Below are 24,267 nucleotides of genomic sequence, written 5' to 3'. Positions count from 1 at the left end.
CAGCCTCTGGCCTGCCTGAGGGGCCTCTGAAGTTTGAAGATTTAATGGAGGCTCTCATGTTTCCCATGATCCTTGGTATGGAAGAAGAAGGCAATGAGTTGAGTTTTTCCTTAGAAGGTGAGCAAGGAAAAAGAACATCAACTGATTTTCATAAAAATCCTCCTCAATTAGGGGATGGCAAGTTTAGGATGCAGTGTGTGAGCTGGACCTTAGATGAAGGCTTTGCATGGGACTAGACAGCCTTTGGGGAAACATTACTATTTACAGAGTTGAAAGTTGCTAATGCATATGCATGCTGTTCCAGTCCCTTCAAACATCCACTGAATTTACATTTGGGATTATGCCATCATCTGCCCAAAGCCTGAGAGGAAGACCTCAATGGTGCAGGTTTAAGTTTTGTTCAAGATCTCAGCCAAACTGAGACTGCTAGCTAAGTGGAGATTCCAAGGCCTGAAAGAAGTTCTCACAAATTTCACTCTGATGGCATTAAAATGCTTTATGGCAAGAGGGAGTTGGGACCTGTTTGAAAAAAAAGTTTAGCCATTTTCTCAGATTTATCTGGTTATTAAAATGTTTTGAGCTCCACCCTCCAGAGAAGTCACCAAATCCAATAATTTATGTAGGTTCGATTTTCTCAGAAAGATGGCTGTGGGGATGAATCTCCACTGAGCGAAGGGAACATGTAATTATGTGTCTAGATGCTGTGAGTTTTAAAGGGCTCTCCTAGTGGGGGAAACACCATTTGAAAGCAGGAGAATCTCTATGGGCACGCTCAACGGTAGATGGGATGGAATCCTGGAAGGGCAGGTAAATACATCATCTCAGACTTCTGGAGAAAAAAAGGAGGAAGACGGGGAGTTTCTCTGTCTCATGTCTGTCTGGATTGGCTTTACAACATGGAGGAGCTTGGAACCATGCTAAGCAGAGAGGCCACTCACATAGAATACTGCAGGATTCTCTCGATCAGCAATGCCCTGAATAGCCAATCTGTGGACATTAAAGTAGACTAATTGCTAGAGTTGAGGGGTAGGAAAATGAGAAATGAGTGCTCAGGGTACAGGTTTCTTTGTGGGATAACAAAAAATGTTCTTAAATTGGAGAGTAGTTATGGCCACATGATTTTGCTAATCTATTAAAATCTGATAAATTACAGATTAACAAAGGCTGAGCTCTATGCTACTTAAATGTCTCAACAAACCTACTACTAATAAAACCTTAATAGATTAGGGACCAAACGTGATCAATTTAGAAATGACATAACCGCCCCCCCCCCATCTTTCTGCCTCAGCCAATTCTGTACAAGAAAAGCAGATATTCCACAGCAACGGTGAAATAGCTCCTTTATGGTTTGCTAGGTTCAATGAAGAAGGAAGTCGTATAATAAGCCCATTAGAAAGAGATTTACATACTTGGTGACTCCACTCATCACATTCATATCAATAAAGACAACATGGCACTCATACAGGCCACAAGACAGGACCACAGATGACAGGTTGGTGGACACGTGGTATCCGTGTAAAGATTAGCTGCGACACAGGATCACTGGAAAACGAACAACTCCTGTGTCCGGGACGGAAGGTTGATAGAGATTTTCTCCAATATGACAATTATCTTTAACATTTATACAAGTTTTCCAAGAGGGAAATTGTAGAGAGCGGCGCGGCGAAACAAAGATGGCGCCGACATCCAGCCTTGTCTGGATATAAACGACTTACTGCGCATGTGCAGGCTTGTCCCCTTGCTAGGGCTCCCTCTAGTGGTGAACAGCGGTACTGCACATGTGCGGTTTATGCACCAGGTGTTAGTTGACCGTTAATATGCTAATGAGGTGATTCATTCTCGGCCAATCCCTGGAGGACAAGTAGTGGGGTGATCCAAGCCCCACCAATCCCTGAGAGATAATTAGCATACTGTTGTCTATATAAGCCGAGCGATTTTGCTGCTCGGGGTCCCTGTTCAAGAGAGCTGTAACACTAAGAGAGCTGTAACACTAAGAAGAGCTGTAACACAGTAAAGGCTTGCTCGCAGAAGAATCCTGTTGCCACGCGTCGTTCTTGCTGGCGGGACATTGGGCGCGTGACAAGTGGTGCCGAGACCCGGGAACCAACATCGCCGGTGCCGAGGGGACCCTTCAGTGTGCTGAAGAGGATTCAGAACTGCGAGAAGGTAAATTAAAAGGTAAGCTTCGAGAGGCATGCCCCTTTTTGGAAGAGAGCATGTCAGAAACGGAGCAGAGTGAGAGATTAGGCTTCCGAGAGGCATGCCCCTTTTTGGATTTAACAGAGCATGTCAGAAACGGAGCAGAGTGAGAAATTAGGCTTCCGAGAGACATGCCCCTTTTTGGATTTAACAGAGCATGTCAGAAACGGAGCGGAGTGAGAAATTAGGAGCGCGCAAAAAAGAAAAAGGTTACTAAAACAAAAGTGAAAGAGATACAAAAGGGGGAAGAAACGCTGCCAGAGGAAAAAATAGGTATGCCCCGGAGGACGAAGTTCAAGTCAACCGGAGAGGATACTTTGTATCCATTAAAAGAATTAGAAGCCTTAGAACTGGCTGGCAGTGACTCTGAGCAAGAGTTGTCAGAGTCCGAGGAGGAGGAATTAGAGGAAGAGGCAGCCATATATGAGGAAGAAAGATATGGGCCTAGGTGGAGAGCCACTGTGAAGAAACCTAAAGTTATGGATCCTTTGTGGGCAAGGCTGGTAATTTTGTTTCTTTTTTTCTTTGTGTGGGATAGAGAAGCCACAGACGGCAAGCTTAAGCCCGGACCAAAACCTCTTTGGCAAATGGTCCCTGCCTGCTTAGAGGATAAACAATGTGAGGAAGCCGTTAGAGCCGTTAGGACAGATCAGAGGGTCCTTGCAGAGCAACAAAGTATGTCAGAGGGAGAAAAGGTCTCCAAAGAAAAAAAGAAAAGAAAAGGAGATAAAAGGAACAGAGAGAAGGCAGAGATAAAAAAAGAGGATAATCAGGACCAGGAAACAAATAAGATATATTCTTTAAAAGCCTTGACCTTAGAAATGTCAGACAATCTAGAAAGCATCACCGACAGCTTAGAGAAAGTGAAACTAAAGGTAGAACCATCGGGTCCCGGGCCTCCCGCAGAGCAACAAGGGAAGCGCAGGACTCGACCTCAGTTCGACCACCAGACTCATATTGACCCCTCGAATGGGAACTCAGGTGGTGGATACAGATTTTAAAGGCCCCAGTAAGCAGAATTCAGAAGGATCACAGAAACTGAAAGCATGTGCAAAGATAAAGATTTGGGGTAGTGGTAGTGGACAAGGTAATAATGGTAAAATGTTTTTGTGTATGTGTTCTTTTAGAGTTATGTTAAAATCTAGAGAAGCAAAGTTGATTCTCATAGATGCTTCTAGTCTTTGGACCCTGACTAGAGACAGTTTACACCGTGGACAAGAGAGAGAATGGGGTTGAGAAAAACATTCCTCCCGAACTCTCCACAGATGCTTTGGCAAAAGAAGGAAATGAGCTTAAACTTTTTGGAGCTCTCCTGGGAACAGAAGGAGGTGGGAGACGTCTTGCCTCCTTGCTGGCTCCTATTGGAGAAGTGCTTATTTCTGGTTCTGGGTTCTTTAGGTAGGATGTTTGGGTCCTTTTGGTGGAACACCATCTAGTTCTTTTCCTCTGTGTCTATTGTCTGTCCTTGGTGCACCAAGCTGTCCATGTATGTCAATTTATGTCTGGGTTTTGCTTCTCCTTGCTTGAATGTTTTGTGTTTCATGTTTAAAAGAAAAGGTTAAAATTTTAAATGCTGGTTGATTCACCCATTGATGTAGCTTTAACTCCTTTCAAGAAAGGAACAAATAAATAAAAAGTTTCAATTGGCTTTTGGAGCCTGCATCTGTAGCTAGAAGCCTAAGTCGGCTGGGCAAGCTCCCCAGGGGGCTGGCTAAATGTTTACACTAGCCGATCCTAAAGACACAAGGAGCTTCACAGCTTCTAAGGTAACGGAACTGATCGCTGTCTCTCTTAGAAAAATCTTTGACTGTGATTATTGGACTCAACAGGTGACAAGGTGTTTCTCTTAAAACTACAGCTAGAAAAAGTAAAAATGGTGATTGATTTAAATATTAAAGGTATGTGTAGCCACTTCATTTTTGTTTTCTGATTGGTTTTAAATGAATGAATATTCTCTACATGCCTTGGTTATGGACTATTGGCTTTTAAGTTATTGGATATGTTTTAAAAAAAATGTAACATTGGAGGAAAGTAGAAGATTAGAAAAGGCAATGCTAAGAAGGTACAAGGAAAAGGAAGATCTGCTTTTGTGTATACTAAGAACCTTTTGTCAGCCTACAGGAGTGCTATGGCAACAAGGTCCACTTCTTTGGATTTATCCCCATACTTCTCCAAATAAGACCCTTGAATATTACACTTCTGCTGTTGCACAGCTTGCTGTGTTAGGCGTTAAATCTTGTATTCAGCATTTTGGTATTTTACCCAAGAAAATTATTATACCATATACAACAGCTCAAATAGAAACATTGTGTGCCTTGATAGATGATTGGGCCATATTACGCTGTAGTTTTGATGGAGAGTTTGACAATCATTATCCTAAGGATCCTTTGCTACAATTTTTTTTTTACTGAACATCCAGTGATCTTTCCTAAGATCACTGCCTCAGAGCCTTTGCCAGAGCCTTTGTTAGATATTTATACAGATGGCTCCAAAACAGGTGTAGGTGCCTATATGGTTGATTCTCAAGAACCAGTATTAATTCAATACAGTCCAGGTACCCCCTAAATTACAGAATATAAAATTGTATTGAAAGTTTTCAAAAGATTTCATGATTATTTTAATTTAATTTCTGATTCTGCTTATGTAGTTAATGCTGTGCACTCACTTGAAATTGCAGGGCCAATTTGGTCGAGTAGTACCGTATGTCAAATTCTTTTAGAATTACAAAATTTGATTTGGGCCAGAAAAAATAAAATTTTTATACAACATATTCGAGCCCATACTAATTTGCCTGGTCCCATGACCAGTAATAACACCCTGGTGGATGCTAGTACTCGTAGAGAGTTTATTTTTCATGCCACTCCGGTTGATCTCGCTAGAGGATTTCATCAAAAGTTTCATGTACCTGCTTTTACTCTTCAACAAAAATTTAAAAATCTCTAGAGCTGCAGCTTGTGATGTGGTGTTACGTTGCCAAAATTGTGTTCAATTTCACCACCCTCCTCATGTGGTATTAACCCTCGTGGTCTGATCCAGCTAAAACTTTGGCAGATGGATGTCACACACATATCTCAATTTGGAAATTTAAAATATGCTCATGTTTCTGTTGATACCTATTCCGGTATTATACATGCTACTCTGATGACTGGTGAAAAGGCTCGTAATGCCATTAGCCATTGCTTAGAGGCATGGGCAGCCTGGGGAAAGCCTGATAGTCTCAAGACAGACAACAGGCCTGCCTACACTGCAAAGTCCTTTCAGGCATTTTGCCAGACAATGCAGGTCAAACATACTACAAGATTGCCATACAATCCCCAAGGTCAAGGAATTGTGGAAAGAGTACATCGTACCTTAAAAGAGCTTATACAAAAACAAAAAGGGGGAATTGCCAGCAGCTGAACACCAAAAGAACAACTTTCTTTAGCTCTTTTTACTCTAAATTTCTTAATTTTGGATGCGCATGGCCGTTCTGCCATGGATCGCCATGCTGCTACTACACCTATAACTAATGTAGAAGTAAAGTGGAAGGATGTCTTAACTGATGAATGGCGTGGCCCAGATCCCGTGATTTCGAGATCTAGGGGAGCGATTTGTGTTTTTCCGCAGAATCAAGAAAATCCAATTTGGGTACCTGAGTGTTTGACTCGAAAATTGCCTTCTGCTCTTCCTGAAGATGAGACTACGAACCCTACTATTACTACTGGGAATGGTAATACAGGTTAATTCGCTCACCCTGTGGGCTATTGCCAGATCCTGGCCAGTACCCATGCCAGTTCATAGCAATTCTACTGTTTTGAGAATAAGACTGACAAGCATAATCTCTGGTCTTGGTTTCAATGGGTGCTGTCCAGTGAGCAAGGGGCATATACATCCCTGACCCCCTTTGCTAGGTTGATGGGAGAGAACTTCGTGCTGTATAATGTTTCAGCTACCAGAAAAAGGTGATACCAGGTTGATCAATATTCAATATAATAACCTCTTGGTAAATAATACTGCCACTAGTACTTCAGTATGTGCTAGATCACCTTTTTTCTGATAAGCACTAATGTAAGCAGTGGTGCTTTAAATTGTAATAGCTCTGATGTAGTCTGCTATTTAGCTGAATGCTGGGATGGCACTAATGACACCGCAGTGATAGTTAAGATTCCCTCCTTTGTGCCAATCCCAGTGGAGGCAAACCCAGATAGCTTTCCTATTCTTAATTTGCTGAGAGCCAAAAGAGATTTTGGAATTACGGCAGCCATAATTTCAGCCATTGTGCTGTCTGCTGCCGCAGCTACCACAGCTGAAATCGCTATGACCAATCAAATACAGACGGCTGAGACTGTCAATCAGATTGTAGAAAGAACTGCAGTGGTGCTAGAGATACAAGAAGAATTTAATACCCATTTGGCATCTGGCCTTCTATTAGCCAATCAAAGGATAGATTTAGTTCAAGAACAAATTGAAGCACTGTATCATATGACACAGCTGTCTTGTGTTTCCTCCCTTAGAGGTTTATGCATTATTCCTTTGTGAGCTAACTTTTCTCAGAATTTTCAACAGAGCAAAGAAATCTCGAATTATCTGAAAGGAAACTGGTCCATGAAAGCAGAGCAACTATCAAGACAATTGCTGATGCAGATTGCTGTCCTCAACAGCACTAGGCTGGACCCCATCACAGTTGAAGACTTTACCTCATGGATTACCAATGCTTTCTCCCTTTTCAAGGAGTGGGCGGGCATGTTTGTCCCGGGGAGCTATTGTCCTCCTGGGATGCGGAGTAGGTCTCTGGCTTATTGGCTGTTTAAAAAGAGAACATGCCAGACACAAAATGGTTGTTTACCAGGCTATGACCACCATTAAAAAGGGTGCTTCTCCCAACATATGGCTGGCCTCTTTGAAAGATCAAGAGTTCGCCCTAGATCATTTTTGTCACAGTCATGTGGAGTCATTGTATCCAGGGACGGGCAACTTTCCTCGAACTCGGACCAACCTAAGACACGGGGCCCGGTGGCGATAGGGTAACTCTATGACGGGTAAGGCCGAGTTTGGATGAGAACGACCTAAGACAGGAGCAATGACAAGATTGACGTGACACCCAGATCTAGACCAGTCATTTTATTAAACAAAAAAGGGGGAGATGTAGAGAGCGGCGCGGCGAAACAAAGATGGCGCCGACATCCAGCCTTGTCTGGATATAAACGACTTACTGCGCATGTGCAGGCTTGTCCCCTTGCTAGGGCTCCCTCTAGTGGTGAACAGCGGTACTGCACATGTGCGGTTTATGCACCAGGTGTTAGTTGACCGTTAATATGCTAATGAGGTGATTCATTCTCGGCCAATCCCTGGAGGACAAGTAGTGGGGTGATCCAAGCCCCACCAATCCCTGAGAGATAATTAGCATACTGTTGTCTATATAAGCCGAGCGATTTTGCTGCTCGGGGTCCCTGTTCAAGAGAGCTGTAACACTAAGAGAGCTGTAACACTAAGAAGAGCTGTAACACAGTAAAGGCTTGCTCGCAGAAGAATCCTGTTGCCACGCGTCGTTCTTGCTGGCGGGACATTGGGCGCGCGACAGGAAATGTGTTCTGAGGGCAAAGCAGCCTCTGGGCTGTCAATCATACGAAGCAAATTTTAAAGAATTCACTGTGCTGGAGGAAAGACGAGACCTTTTGTTATCATTTTTTTTTTTCCTGTAACAAATGATGCCACCTGTGCTACCATCTCAGGTGAGATGAAGCCCTGGAGGCTCTGCAGGGTGACAGGCACGAGAAAAAGAATTAGGAAGTATCAGTAGGTAGTTAAGAACATATCTTCATACCGGAAAAGCAAAAGGCACCAGAAAGGTAAGGCTCTTGAGCTATGAGGGAAACAGAGACTGCATCCCAGGCTGCCTCTGACCGTCTGCTGTGAGCATCTGCCCAAATCTCTGGGTGCAGCTTCACCCCTCTGTGAAAACTGGGCCTCTCCTCTAGTCTTACTTGCTCTTATCTTTCCAACAGGGGTCTGGGGTGACGTTGTATGGTCTTTTATGTTTTTTAGTCACACATACTGTATTGTTGCAGTTCGATCTCAAAACTTATACTTGAGAAGAACTTAAGTTGCACAAGATGGAACACGTCAACGTTGCAGCAGGAAGTCGGGAGGGGCTCATGAGCTGAGAGGCTCTTGATAGTTGGTGGCTGCTAGGGGTGGGAGAGTCAGTTTTCTTTAGGGGTGTGGGCCTTGGTAGGGTGGGTCACACACTGGTAGATAGCTTCATATTAAGCATATTGATCGCACAAACTGGTCTCAGAGGGTTATCAAAAGAGGGTGTGTGGGGGAGCACAACATTGGGTGGATAAGGGAGTAGATCTGGGAGAGGTAATAGGGACAAGTTTGGGGGGTGAATATAATCCAAATACTATGTATGAAATTGTCAAAGAATTAATAAAAATATATTAAATTGTAAAAATTTAATTCTTAGGTAGAAATCAACAATCATTAACATAAGGTATACTTTGAAAGTGAAATAGGGTGACTGAATGAAGAAAATGATTGATACCTGGTTTTAATTGAAAAGACAGCGTGTTAAAATAAACATGAAACTGATTGCTCCACCTCCCCACCTCGCCAAGCCTGAGATTGACAGGAAAATGTAAGTTGGTCAGCTGGAGTTAATTGGACATCTATTGAGCTCCAGCCAGAAATCAGAAGGTTTCCTTTAGAAGCTGTGGCGATGGGGCTGGGGATTTAGCTCAGTGGTAGAGCGCTTACCTAGGAAGCACAAGGCCCCGGGTTCGGTCCCCAGCTCCGAAAAAAAGAACCAAAAAAAAAAAAAAAAAAAAAAAAAAAAAAAGAAGCTGTGGCGATTTGAATGAGAATGGCCCCCATACGTTTAAATGCTTGGTTCCAGTTGGTGGAGCTGTTTGGGAAGGATTGGGAGGAGTGGCCTTTTTGGAGGAGGTGTTATTAGGGGCAGGCTTTGAGGTTTCAGAAGCCCATGCCATTCTCAGTTAGCTCTTTGCCTCATGCTTGTGGATACGGATGTGAGCTCTCAGTTATGGTTCCAGTGCCATTTTCTATGCTCCCTACCATGATGGCCATGTGGTAAGCCTTGGGATCTGTGAGCCTCAAATTAAGTGGTTTCTTCTATAAGTTTCCTTGGTCATGGCATTTTGTCATGGCAATAGAAAAGTAACTAAGACAGAAGCTGATATGATAATGCTGTTACTTTCCATAGACCATCTGCTTGAAAGTTTGATGTGAGTTAAACATCTTTATTGAATTCCTAGTCTTGTCATATGTAACTGGTTACAGCTTCTCTATTAAAGAGTTCTTTCTCTGAAACAGAGAAAAAGGTACCCTACCCACTATATACAGAACACTATATACACAAAATGTGGAAAACACATATCCTCAACAACCACACACATCCATGAACCCATTGTGGAACATGCTCATGTGTGCAGAAGTTCATACCAGAGAACACTTGGACAGCATCCAAGACAGTCTCAACTCTAAAGGATCAGGATTTCCATCCCGAGCCATCAAGCCTTGGCCTTCATGCCTACAACCCATCTTCCTCTCTTCATAGACATAGTTACCAGGAAAAGTGTTTGGATCCCTAGTTTCCACAGGGCAGCAGGGTAGGCATGATGGCAGCCTAGTACTCAGAGACAGAGCTAGAGTATTCAGAGCAAGCTGACTATCTAGATTAGCCAAAACCATGATCTCCGGATCAAGTGAGAGACCCTGCCTCAGTGTATAAGGTAGAGAGCTATTGAGGATGCTATGTGATACGAACCTCTGGCTTCCATATGCATGTGCACAAACCTGCATATACTTGTACATACAAATGTGTGGCCCACGTGTGTGAACATTTAAGCATGCACACCTCCTCATTCACACTATAGACACAGAACTCATGCAATGGCCCTTTGGATCAGAACAGCTCACGTTTAGAATTTCACAGTTGCTGTGGCGACGTGGTCCATGCTACCTGTTCTCCATAACTATCTTCATCCTGTCACCCTCTCTACCACCCTCATCCCAGAATTTCGCAAAGAGCACGCCCTTCGCTATGCCCCTCACCAGCTTAGGAGCCAGGGTATTGAAGATGTGACTTTGGCTCTGACCCAAAGAAGCCGTAAGCTTAGCATGTGTCCATCCCATGTATGGTGCTTGTAGCTTCTTGGTCAGGCGCCAAGTCATCAGGAGAATGAGAGCTTACATCCTCAGACCCTTCCTGAATGCTGCTCCATTGGTATAAATGGAAAGCACATGGCTGTACCTATTATAAACAGTGGTCCTCTACACACAATAACCTGGGTGTTTTTATGTCCGTGGGCCACTTTGCAATTATCAAAATCCACTGTACCTCCTCCCTGCTGCTCAGACAGGCCTTTCTGTCTGCACTTACCATTATGGGAAAACTGCAACAGCACTCACATCACACAGCACGTTGGAAATGGCGCTTTGGTATTAAAGGTTATTTTCTTGTGGACTTTAACAAGACTAAGTGCTTTTAGTCTCCCAGTGCTTGGGCATTTTAGACACAGGGGCCCTGTAACACTGTCACGGGGCTTACCTCTTTCTTGGTGAATTTTGGTGAGTGATCATTTTTGTCATCGATCACAATGGTGGCTGTGGCCGTGCCTGTCAATCCAACGTCCAGTCCTGCCATATCTTGAGCTTCGATGATCAGTTCATACTTGGGGTTTTCCAGAGTCTACAAAGCAAGAAAGCATCAAAGAAGACAGTGGTTACTTTTGAGGCACTGCTTTGGAAAACTGGTCAGCATGTTCCCTATGCCTTCTTAGAGAAGGCATCCATAACTGACCATGTATTTTATATGGGTGTGTGTGTGTGTGAGCATGCGCACATGTATGTATGTGTGCATGTGTGTCTGTATGTGTATGTGTGCATGTGTGTATGTATGTATGTATGTATGTATGTATGTATGTATGTGTATATGTATGTATACCTTTGAAATCACTCCAGAGTGATAGTTGACTTCTATAGACTGTAAATGACAATCAGAATGGAGTCTATTGACTTGTCCTTGTTGAGGGGGCATGGGGATCTTATACATTCTAGAATGTTCTATGCCCTGGGTGTGTGCATATACTCATGTTGGATGTTCGTACCTACATCTGTCATTTCAAGGAACCTTCTGAAGCTGATCTGGGTGTAGGCTAACTCCACTCCTGAGGTCAGGACAAAGATGGCAGCTTTAGGAACCCTGGGGTCCCAATACTTTACATGCATCAATATAGTAGATCTTTCTAGCAAGCACTCCATGCCACCGTTCCCAATGTACAGGTGGAAATGAATGAGGTTTAGCCTCTCTCCTGTGGTATTTCCTTACTGTTCTTTTCCTATCCCAGAATACTCTATCAGGACTGTGTATTTTAATGTAAACTTGAACTGATTAAATTTACCATAAGTGAGACTGTATGGTTAGATCTTTCTATGAATGCATTTCTTGACTCTTAGTCAGATCTCAAAGGTCATGTTTATGAGAAATAAAATGTGACAGTTCCAACACTGCAGGATTGTCATGACTTAGGAAGCAAAAGGATGGCCAGGAGGAGTCCCACTGAGGATCCAATACTAATGGTGTCACAGAAGCCAGAGACCTCAAACCAGACCAATGAATCATGGCAATAAATATTTGAAAGTGAAGAAGTATGGACAGAGAGAGGGATGTACCATGGGACACGGTGACACACTACAGCTTCCGTGATGGGATGTTTTCTATGCTTGTTTGTTCGTTTGTTTTTGTTTTGTGTGGGAGGTTGTAAAGGGGAGAGGTGAGTACAAGGGGACAGGGAGCTAAGTGGGACTGTGGTGCATGGTATGAAACTCACAAGGAATCAAGAAAAAGTTTTAACCAAAGATCTGATGGTTCATTTTGAAAACTGCCTTGAGTCAGATTAGGTCCAAATGCAGAGTTAAAAAAGCAAACAAACGGGGTTGGGGATTTAGCTCAGTGGTAGAGCGCTTGCCTAGGAAGCGCAAGGCCCTGGGTTCGGTCCCCAGCTCCGAAAAAAAGAACAAAAAAAAAAAAAGCAAACAAACAAATAACCAAGATATGACTGACGTCTGCTAGTCTTGATGCCTCCCTCCCCTGACCAGCTCTGCTTAGCTACCCACCTTCCAACTAGAAATTTAGACTAGAAAGTTACTAAGAGCCACCTGAGCTTGCCCAGTCAGCTGAGCCACAGACACAAGAAGGTTACGGGCCTGGTGAGCTTTAAAATACAGTATTTATTTTACAACAGACAGAGAAGAGGCCGCATGTAGCTTTTGCTGAGAAAAAGAGTAAGCAACAGAGGGAAAGATAAGACCTCGCTGGCATGCAAGATGGCGCCCTCCTGATTGCTGAGTGAGAAGAAAAGGAGGAGGGTCTTGCTTTAGGCCTGAAAACTGTTCTCCATGTTCAGTCAGAACCTGCTGATAAACTGCCTTGCCTTTGCTACCGACTCTCCAATGCTAGTATAAAGCCAGCATCCACATTTCTCACGGTGTTGAACCATTCAAAACAACTTGCCATATGGCTGGGATCCTGAGACAGAGCCCGTGGGGCTGTGTGCAATCAATCATGGCTGCTGGCATTGACCCATGGACATCCGTTTTCTGGCAAGCCCGCCCACTGCTGTGCTCCTTTTGGAGACTATCAACCACCTATCTCAGTCCATTGGCTGAGGGCTCGGTTCACCTTTCCTTGCTTTCTAGAAAGAAAATTTCTAGAATCATCCGTGATCGGAGACACCGATAAGACCACTCAGCCCAGGGGTGCGTTGGCCAGGCCAGCCCTGACTGTGGCGGGCAGCATGGGACTGTAACTGCATCCCTGTGATGACAACTTGGTAGCACCAGTTGGAAGAGCAAGGTGAGCAATCTCACACCACAGCAGGGCTGGGACAGTTGCCCCAGGGACGAAGCCAAGCAGAATGGCTCTGCGGATAGTGTATATTGTATGCTGGAGAAAATGATGGTCGCTCAGAGCCAGCCTGGACCGAGGATTCCTCAGCTGATAAAGACATTCATTTTCCTCATTGGCTTCAACCATTTTGGATTGATTTCTTAATCACTCACTGAAAGAGGCCGGGTGAGGCCACCTTCAATGACAAAAATAAAAGTGTTTATAACGGCAGGCACAGTCCTGCCAGTGTGATGGCCTCCAAAACTGGGCTTTGTGCCCGGACAGTGACTACGAGGCACGGAAAGGAGCAAGAAGAAAGGTAACAATGGGGGAACCTCCTAATTCTTCCAGAACTACGAACCCACGTAGGGAGTGTGTGTACATGTGTGAGTATGGGCATGTGTACACGTGCATGTATATGTGTGTGTGAGTGTGTGCATGTGCATGTGAGTTTATGAGTGTGTGTATGTGTGTATGTGCATGTGTGTGCATTTCTTTGTCTTTGTGCATATGCATGTATATGCATGTGTGTGCGTATATGTACATGTGTGTGGGTATACATATTCATGTATGTGTGTTTGTATGTGTGTGTTGATATGGGTGTTTGAGCATGAGTGAGTGTGTGTGAATGTGCGTGCCTCTGTGTGCATGTTTGTGTGTGTGTGTGTGTATGTGTATGCATTTGAAGAGGTCAGAGGAAGACTTTGGGTGCCTTGTTCTATCACTTTCTGTCTTATCCCTTGAGACAGGGTCTTTTACTGAACCTGGAGGGCAGCCAGCAAGCCCCAAGCAACCTCCCAGCACTGGGATTTCAGGTGCACATGTGGCCACAGCCAGCTTTTTGTGCAGGTGCTGGGATCCAAACTCATGTCCTGAGGCCTGTGCAGCAAGAGCTTCCACCTACTGAGCCGCCGTCTCCCCAGATCCACAGGCACTCTTAATGGGCTGTGCTTTAATTAAGAGGTCGAGCTATCAACCCAAGGTGTAGGAAGGTTCTGTTAAATGGCTTGGTGGCTCCCTGTCAAGTCATGGCCATGACCTCGAGGGGGAGCTGACATGCTCTTGTGACAGTGTTCCACAGGAACTTCCACTCCAGATCCTTAAGGACTGAAGGTCCCAAGCTTCCTTAACTGCTGAGCGTGAGTGGTGTTGGACACCAAGCCCAGCCTTGTGCTCCTGGGCGATGGCATCCACTGTGCAGGTGCCAAACTGAGGGGAAAACATCAGGCCACCATATGGAGTCCCATCATCAACAACATGGCCTCCCATGTTGTTTTCCCTTAATGCTGACAGTCTTCAAAATCCATTTTGGGTGTCTCTAGAAGTTCCAACTACAAGGTTCAATGTTCCAAGTCTAATTTCTTACGTCACGATTACTTTTGTAATAAAACATTGCACTTATTTTGTGTGTGCCTGTGTATGAATACATGTGTGCACACATACATGTCGATGCATCTCAGTATAACATGTGTGAGGAGGCCAGCTCAATGTTGTCCCTCAGGTATTTTACACATGTTGTTTGAGGCATGTCTCTCACTAATCTAAGGTTTGCCAATGAGCCCGAGGGATCTTCTGGTATCTTTCCCCTGTCTCTGCCCCTTTAGCACTGAGATTATAAGCACAGGCCACCAGGCCTGACTTGTTTTTTTAAGCTCGTGTTGTAGGGATTGGATTCAGGTTTTTGTGCTTGCAAGAAAAGGACTTTACCGAGCCATTTCTCCAGCCCTGTACACAGTTTTGAAAGACTAAAGAAGGAGTCAAGTTATCTACCCCCCTGGCCCCCAGTGTGGAAGAGAACATAGCAAACTTAATGATGTGCACCAGCAGAGTTCTCGAACATTCTTTTAGGATTTGTGTTGAGCACGATCACTCGAGCAGAGTGTGGTGTCTTTTCTTGACAGGTCTCTTCACAGGGTTGGCTGCTGACATCAGCAGACGTCTTTGTTCAGGAAGCTGTGTCTACACTCTGGCACAGTTTTTGCTTTTGTTTCTCTTTGGATGGTAGATCCTAAGATGTCGAATTACTGGGCTCAAGGGTATGAACATTTCAAAAGTGTGTGTGTGTGTGTGTGTGTGTGTGTGTGTGTGTGTGTGTGTGTGTGCCTATTCACGTGTGTGTGTCGTGCACATGTGTGTGGAGGCCAAAGATTGATCTTGATAGCTCTCCACTTTATTTATCGAGGTAGCATGTTTCCCTGAACCTGGAGTATATCAACGTTTCTAGCTTATTTATTTATCTAGCTTGCTCCAGGAACCCTGTTTTCACTTCCGTGTTTATAGGTGTGCCATTTTGTATGCCTGGCTGTTACATGGGAGCCATTTTCCACCCACGGGCTCTTTTTCTCTTACTCCTAATGTTTAGGCAGAAGCTCTCCTTCCACTGCTCATATTGGCCCTGTGAGGACTGTAAGTGCATCCCTCAAGCACTGCCCGACCTTGCCTAGGGAGCCATCTAGGGGTCCAAGATGGCTGCTTGAGCACATGACCCAGGGAAGGCTACTTGGAATTTCAAGTTCAATCTGGAGTGTGCTTCTCTTGGAATACCCAGGGAAAGGCAGCTCTTTTTCTGTTGAACTTGGTGGTGGTAGGACCCAGTCTGGACAGGTCATGTCCATCTGCATCTGACCAGGTAAAGTTAACCTGAACAGGAAGATAGTGCAGGGCCAGAGGTGGAGACAGAGCTCTGCTCTCCCCCCCTCCTTCTCCTCCTCCCTTTCCCTCTCCCCCTCCCTCTATATCTCCCTCCTTCTCCCTCCCTCTCCTTCCCTTCTCTCCCCTTCCCTTTCTTCTTCCTCCTCCCTCCTCTTCCTCCTTCTCCTCCCCTCTTCTTCTTCCTCTTATACAATGCATCCTCCCCCTTTTCCACTCCTCTCAATTCCCCTTGCCCACTTCCCCTCTCCCCAGATCCATTGCTCCTTTGCCTCCCTTTGAAAAAAGCAGTCCTCCCAGTGATATCAGTCAAATAAGAAATACCACATGAGGCAGCCCAGTAGGAGGAAAAGAATCTCAAGAGCAGGCAGAAGAGTCAGAGACACCTCTATTCCCCCCCGTAGGAGTCCCACAGACACCTCAAACCAAACAACTACAGCATGTATGCAGAGGACCGAGCACAGACCCATGCCAGCTCTGTGATGGCCCCTTCCGAGTCAGCTCCTTTAACACCGTCTGCACTCTTGGCAGCCACCCTTGAAGCCGATTGACCTCTCACACCCTGAGGGTCCTGTGAGTGAATGAATGTCTCCTTTCCTCAAGATGCTTGACTCAGAGGTTCTGAGAGGAGCAATGAGGCAGGTTTGACTGACATTGCATCGGATGGTGTGATCAATCATCTGCTTGCTATGAGAAAGCATTAGAGCTGTCAGACCCTCCAGTGCCACAATAGGCTCTTCCCGACCGCACTCCAGTCCTCTCACAAACATATTTTAAAAAATTTCCCCTGCAGAAAATACTTCTCTCTCTTTTAAATACAGAGACTGTTACTCTTATCTCATTTCCTTGGTATATGTGTCCATTTAATTGGTAGTTAATGGACACCCATTGTAAATGCCATGCCAGGTGCCAGAGACTGGGAGGAATGGGAATACAGGATTTCTACCACCTCATGTGTGTGTGTGTGTGTGTGTGTGTGTGTGTGTGTGTGTATGTCTGTGTGTGTGAATGTCTTTGTGTGTGGTGTATGTATGTGTATGTGTGTATGCATGTGTATGTGTGTACATGTCTCTCTGTGTGTGGTATGTGTGTCTGTGTGTGCATGTGTGTGTTTGTGTATATGCATGTATATGTGTGTGCATGTCTCTGTGTGTGTGATATGTGTGTCTGTGTGTGCATGTGTGTGTTTGTGTATATGCATGTGTGTGTCTCTGTGTGTGTCTCTGTGTGCATGTGTGTGTTTGTGTATATGCATATATATGTGTGTGCATGTCTCTGTGTGTGTGATATGTGTGTCTGTGTATGTGTGTGTGTGTGTGTGTGGGTCTATGTGTATGTGTGTGTGTATGTCTATATGTGTGTGTGTATGCGTGTCTGTGTGTGTCTGTGTGTGTGTGTCTGTGTGTGTCTGTGTGTGTATGTGTGTATGTGTGTGTATGTATGTATGTGTGTGTATGTGTGTGTATGTGTGTATATGTATGTGTATGTGTGTGTGTGTGTGTATGTGTGTGTGTGTGTATGTGTGTGTGTGTACTTGTAGAGGCCAGAGGTACCATCTACCCTGTTTTGTTTTTTTTTTTCTTTTTAAACATTTTAGTTCTATTTCTAACGATGTGTCTGTGTGGGGTATGTGTACATGAATATGGGTTCCTTTGCACGCCAGATAATGACACTGGATACCCCGGAGTTTCAGGTGGTGACTGTGAACTGCCATGTGGAACCAAACTCAGGTCCTCTAGAAGAGCAGCAAATGTTTTTAACCACTAAGCCATCTCTCTGGCCTTCATCTTGACTTGAGAGCTTGCTTCTCACTGGGAGCTGAGGCAAACTGGTCAGTGAGTCCCGGGGATCTACATGCTTCCTCCCCAGCACTGGTGTTACAGGTGTGCATTGCCTGCCTGGCTATTCATGTGGGGCTTGGGGAATGGAACTCAAATTCTCAAGCTTGGAAAGAACTTAGCTGACTGAGCCATCATCGAAGTCCAAGATCCCCCTTTCTAAAGAGCTCAAAGGGAGAGGAAGCCATGTTCACACACGATGCAGCCGAGTACCGTCAAAGCAGAGATGAGCTGAGTGTGAATCCCGAGGAAAGCAGACGAAGGGCATGCCAGCCTAACTCTTGTTGCCTAAGTAACTGTATGAATAATTCTAAAAAAATGAACCAGTCAATTTCCATCTCCCGAAGTAAATACAACTTTATGGCTGTAATGGGAAATGGATTGATTAGGACGGTGGGAAATCAATCAGAGTATGAAACAGGTTGGATGAGCTGTTCCAAAAGTCTCAATTTTTCTGGCAAACTTAAAGCTTACACTAACTTAAGGTTTTTTGTTCTTTTTTTTTTTTTTTTTTTTCGGAGCTGGGGATCGAACCCAGGGCCTTGCGCTTCCTAGGCAAGCGCTCTACCACTGAGCTAAATCCCCAACCCCTAACTTAAGGTTTTATTGCTGAAGTCCTGGGCAATCATCGTAAGAAAGTAAAAATGGGCAGCCATTTTGAAAGTGGGAAGTGAGGACCTACCCTCTTCCTCTCCCTCACTCATCCACAAGACCCCAAATAATAAAAACAGACAGAGGAGGGACACCCCTCCAGCCCCTACATATACACACATGTGCACAAATACATATGTACATATACACTCTTTGTTTGTCTGTGTCTGTGTCTGTGTCTGTCTGTCTCTCTCTCTCTCTCTCTCTCTCTCTCTCTCTCTCTCTCTCTCTCTCTCTCAGTTTTTGGCATCTCTGTGTTTAGACAGAGCCTGAGTAATCTACTGCGTAAGTCCTTCATAATTTACCAACCTGGCTCCTGTCAGCAAGCCAATTGCTTCTATGTTTTCACTGTGGAAAGCAACCCGTGAACCCAAACTTGGACAGTCAGATTCTGGCCATAGGGAAAGAATGTAGAAAATACCCACAATTCTCTAGCAGTTCCCTGGGCCCCATGTAGGCTGCTGCTTTCTCAGGCACTTGGAGAAGAAGCACATTCTGTGTGGGGAGACGCTCTGAATCTGAAGGGACAAGACCACCACTGCCTAACTGCCCTGTTTCTATACAAGTAAACCAAAGAGGGAGGTGGATGGTCTCTCCTGGGCAGGCTGCCTCTACTTGGTAGAGGCAAACTGATTCCACAGCCCCTCTGAACTGAGCCATGCAAAGGTCATCATCGTTGCTGGAAAGACACAAGCCACGGCTTCAGGGTTTGCTGCCCCTGAACTCCAGCTCTTCTTTTGTTGACTGTATGTAACACACCCTACTCTTTAGTCAAGATGTTCTTTTGGGAGCAGAAGCAGCCAGAATCAGTTTCAGTTGCTGGAAACCAAAGGCACCTGTGGTGAAGGCAGTGCCATGGGTCCAACTCCTGCTTCCTCAGGCTCAGAGCTGAACCTGGACTGTACTTTCTGGGTCTCCTGATCAGATGAGCACACATGACTGATTCTTGTCAATGGACTGAAGCAATACCTTTGATGTGGCTCTGGAACCTTCTACCTAACCTTCTGTATTCCATGTCATCCTAGATCTGTGACTGGCTGTGTGGACGGAGCCCTCAGCTATCAGGTTTCAGAGGACAGACAGAGTCTAAGCCACTGTTTAGGACAAAAGCCACTTATAACCTGCTTCCATCGACATGAGCAGTTGGTTTCCTGTTTGTTGACTCATGTGTGCACAGGTTCGCATGTGCATGGGTGTGCAGATGTGCTTGTATGTGTGTGTGTGTGTGTGTGTGTGTGTGTGCACGCGCGCGCACGCACGCGCGCGCAGAGATCAGTTGATAAGGGGAATCCTCTTCAATTGCTCTCTACCTGACTCTGAAACAAGATCTCTCACTGAAGGAACTTGCTGCTTCAGCCAGATGGGCTGACTGTGCCATCTCCCCAGCCTGTCCCACTTGATTCTAACTGCCTGTTGACTATTTCCCTAAGTGCAGGACCAAGGTCTCCCAGGCAAGGACCATACCTCTGGCCCCAGCCCCTAGTTGGTACTTGACATACAAAGTGATCTATGCATCACTGTTCTTGCTAACGAAGATGTAATGCTTCCTGACTGAATTGTATCTCAAAGGGTTCTCTGTCCTGGCTTCCTTTCCACACCGAGTCTGTTTGTTCTCAGGGTTGGATCCTACTTCAGGGAGCTGGGGTTTCATTTTGCCTGAGAAATACATAGTGCCGGCTTGGGAGAATGGAATTGGCTGTCATGACTCTATTTGAAGCGATCTGATCTACAAGATGCAGCTAAGAGAGCCAAACTGCTCGCCTGGCTTGAATTCTACACTTGTGCATGTCTGCTACGTTTGGGGTCTCTCCTGGGAGTCTCCCAGTTGCCACTGTGAGATAACCCAGTCACCGAGGAAGACAGTATATCTGCAGCGAAAAGCCTCCAGTGAGTCTCTGCGGACATGGGCTAGGTTCGATGATCGCACTGATTTGAAAACCAAACGTTCGTTTCATCTTGAAGGAAGAATCAAGCCGTGTCATTAACTACGACAGCTAATCAATCATGGGGTCCCTGATGTTTTACATGGCGACGATGACTTCCACACAAGCCTGCATTTAATGGAACATTTATCACTAATAACAAGCATAATGGTAGCCGTGGCGGGGGGGGGGGGGAGCGGGCGAAATCAAGGAATCAATGTTACCCGGAGGAAGGTTTCATCGTTACCCGGCACAGCCCCATCCTCCTCCTGTCTCATCCCCACCCTCTCTCCTTCTCTGCTAGGTTATTCTGCCTTTTCTACACTTCTGAACACGGCATCTCTACTCCCTCCAGGCTAATTAATTCCTGATCATTTCCCGATGTTCATTATTTAGCGTGGTATATCCCTCCTGAAGGCAGAGACCTGAGCGCTGAGCAGAACTGGCTGGCACTTTGGGAGGAGACTGTATTCAATCAATGAGCATTACCCAAGATCACTGGGCTGTGAGGTAGTTGGTTTCCATGTGGCTTTTCTCATCCATCCTTCCTAAGTTTCTTCCCGGCCCTGCCCTCCCTTCTCTTCATCCTCCCACCAGCTGCAGCTGAGCAATCTCAGCCAAGCCATGTAAAGTCCCATCACCTCCCCTTCCTCTCGGCCAATGGGACAGTACTACTTCTTACTGGGTAGGGTGAGGGTTAGAAGAGGCCTAAGTGCTAAGTACACAGTCTGCATGTGCCAATGATCAAGAGAGTAGCTTTCATTGACTTTCTCATTTCTGTGACCGGAATACTAGACAGAAGTCACATAGGGGAGGAAGGACTTATTCTGGTGCATTGGGTAGAGGCATGGGTTTGCAGTGATGTGTTGCGTCTTGGTGGATCAGGATACAGAGAGGTCTGGCTGGAGCCAGAAGCAGATCTCACCTTCAAGGACTGGTCTCCACTTCCTGTAGCTAATGGTTCTGTGACCTCTCCTAACAGAGGTCTCCGTTAGTTGGGGACCACGATTTCCAACATCTCGCTCATGCTTGCTCAGTGGATTTGCACAACGTCTTCTGAGGAGGTGGTGCAGAGCCGAGGCCAACAGTCACTGAGTGAGTTTGGATGTGGATCCTTCCTGGATCAAACCTCCTGATGCGACAGCAGATCGTGGACCGACCCATTGGGTGTGGTTCAGCAAGAGCCTAGTAAACACAGCTCATGGCTAATAGCACCTGGATTCCCGGACACAGGAACCATGAAGTCAGAAATAATCTATGGGTTTGAGTAACTATGTTCTGGGGTCACTGGTTATGCAGCAATGCAGAGCAAGTGTTTCTTTCTCATTGTGCTGTGATGCTCCTGTGGGCCGATCGCTGGTTTACCTTGACCCTAACAATTGAACTCCCCTAGATTAAGGGCCATGTCTCATTTGGGGCCTTCTAATAGGGACCACTGTAGTTATATAATAATCAGCTAACCACAGACATACTTTCTAGAAGCTAATAACTCACCCGGAGTGGCATATCTGTACAGTTAAATCGCAGTTTTTGCCAGGGGGATGTGACTCAGTTCGTAGTGTGCTTACGTAGCATGGAGGGGACCACGGTACGGTCGTAACGATTTGATGCCAGAATTTAGGAGATGGGGTCAGGAGGAAGCTCAAGGCCATCCTCCTTGGCTACATAGAGAGTTTGAGGCTGGTCTAGGACCCCTAAGACATTATCTAAACAAACAAATGACCACAGCTCTCCTGATGTTTGAATGTTTGAATGTCTGAATACTCTAACTGATCTGAGTCTCCCAGTGTGATGTCTCACATAGGTGGAAAGAGACATCCTGCTAGCCAAGGTGAACCATCAGAATGTGCCTCAGAGTGCAAGTTCTGCACAGAAAGTCAGAGAAAGGGCTGAGGCTGGAGCCCAGTGGTAGAGCACTTGCCTAGTACCCACGAAGTCTTGGATTGTGCCACCGGCAAGGTAAAATCAGTCCTAAGTAAACATACGGGTAAATGGAGTCAAAGAGAGCTTTAAGGAGGAGCTGTTGAATATTTAAATGTTTGTTTATTTATTTACTACTTCTATGTGTATGTGTACGAGCCCGCACGAGTTTATGTGTGCTCTGCGTAGGAGCCCATGGAGGTGTCCGTGAAAGACATCAGGCCTCTTGCAGCTGCCATTATAGGTAGTTATGAGCTCCCCAGCCTGGGTCCTTTGAACCAATCCCAGGTGCTCTGCAAAAGCAATAAGTGCTCTTAACTGCTGAGCCATCTGTCTGGCCACGACCGTCCAGTATTTCAGGTATCTCCATTGAGAACCACTAACAGTTATACTATAATCCTTTTATCTACTTACGCACATGCTTTGCCTGGGCAGATGGGGCCCAATCAATGCAAAGCTTCTTATACCTTATATATTTTTTTTTCCTGGGCTGGCTGCTCCCGAAGCCTGCTCTGTAATTATCACAATAGACTAGCAGAGGTCTTATCTGTAGTGGAGAAAGTTGCTGTCTGTCTGGGCTTTGATTCATCCACTTGGACCGCGTAAGGCTGGGAAAAGGCTGTCTCTAAATCCAGCAGGTCCCCAATGTGTTTCCTTATAAAATGTGACTTATTTCCCCACTGCAGCGGGTGAGTGAGGGCCTTCCCACCCCGGGGCAGGAAAGGCTTGAGCTAGCCTTGTGTTTGTCTTTAGGCTTTCTGGTGCTAATACGCACATTTATATCTGGTTGTCACCTGTGGCTTCTCCATTCCTGGCTGGGGCTTTGTGGCTAAGCAGGCCTAGCTCATTTCCCCAGATTTAGTGGTTGCCGACAACGCCAGCAGGGCGGGGAAGCAGCAAGGGAAATAAACACAGCTCATAGACAGACGGGGGTGGAATCACCTAAGTGATGGATTTGAGGTTGAGGGACACCGCAGAAGCAAGCTCAAACACTTCTGTACAAAACGTGCTTCGGATGCTGGTGGTGAGAGTACCGTAAACAGCCCACCAATGGCATTCACAATGTACCTAGGAAAATCGGGTCCTTCAGACAGCAGGTGGGAAGGGGCACAGGCGGCATTCAGTTTGGCTACCTAGAAACATTTATCTGGCATCTACTGTATACAGGTAGCTCTTCTGGGATGTGATGAACCTTCTTTATTCAAGAACAAGGAACAGAAAGACGCCATGAGGAGACGGATGGATAGTATCAGAATGGCACTAATTAGAATCTGGGGAGAGGGGATGGAGTATAGGGTAAGATCTACAGAGCCTGTTCAGAGAGCATTAGCTGTGCCCGTATTGTCTGTCAGATCTTGTGGTAGACAGTAGAGATAGGCACCAGGAGCCAGGTCCATGTAGGAACAACAACCAGCTGTGTTTAGTGATGTGAGACCCTGGAGACATCAAGTAGAGGAACCCAGTCATGTGTAGGGAGCTGGCGCTGTGAGGACTATGGGGAGGGGAGTGTCTTCAGTCTGGGATTGGAAATGGGGGTCTGTTCCTACTGAGGCAGTGGGAGACTATTAACCTCAAAGATGCTTTCAATTCAGTCCTTCTATCTGTTTTGGACAGGAGATCTATAAAATATGTTCTCTCCCAGCCACACATCCAGCTTCTTAAAGGATTCAGAAAGTTCTCGGCTCTTCTTCCTGCAGCCATCAGCTCCAGGCGGTATCAAAGTCCAGCCTCAGAAACTCTCTTCCTGCCTCATACGCCTGGCCAGCAAGGGCTCCAGAGTTTTCTCCTGGCCTTTTTGTCTTCCCTCCACCACTCCTCCAGGCTATCAAAGATGGCGGCCCCCACCAGAGTAACTATGCTGCTTCCTCCTAAACCACGTCATTCCATGCCAGCAGATGAGCCATCCAAAGCTCCACCCGCCCACAGGTCTGTTTGTGAAAGACCCAAAGGCTCAGGCATCAAACATAGGCTCAGCAGGCTTTGCCTCCTCCTGCTTCCCCTCAGCCAGGGTTACCCTCCAGCACTCTAGGGCCCCCTGTACTTCTCCCGGCCCCAGGGGTTCTCATCTCTCTCCCCCTGTGACCTCCCTATGCAGCCTCCCCACCCCTTGAGGAAAGGGCTACGTGTCCTCTTAAGTGTGGCTCCAATGTCACCTGCACTAGCAGGACCCCTCTTCTCTTCCCAGAGTCACTATGAG

General features: G+C 45.8%; 1 protein-coding gene across 2 annotated transcripts in view; it reads right to left on the bottom strand.

Moving 5' to 3' along the window:
- The window catches only part of Cdh13 (cadherin 13), a 1,039,744-nt gene that overhangs the window by 117,993 nt on the left and 897,484 nt on the right, over positions 1 to 24,267 (bottom strand). Inside the window, exon 8 of one of the 2 annotated variants that reach the window (XR_015643278.1) lies at positions 10,583 to 10,891. Coding sequence is in view for 1 of the 2 variants with exons in the window: in NM_138889.2 (NP_620244.1) it covers positions 10,751 to 10,891 (141 nt within the window). In the remaining variant the exon portion in view is untranslated. 2 annotated transcript variants of the gene reach the window in all.

The sequence above is a fragment of the Rattus norvegicus genome, chromosome 19, assembly GCF_021556685.1.
Source record: "Rattus norvegicus strain SHRSP/BbbUtx chromosome 19, alternate assembly SHRSP_T2T, whole genome shotgun sequence".
Classification (NCBI taxonomy): domain Eukaryota; kingdom Metazoa; phylum Chordata; class Mammalia; order Rodentia; family Muridae; genus Rattus; species Rattus norvegicus.
Note: the sequence above shows the minus strand (reverse complement) of the source record. Positions and strands in the feature narration are given on the sequence as shown.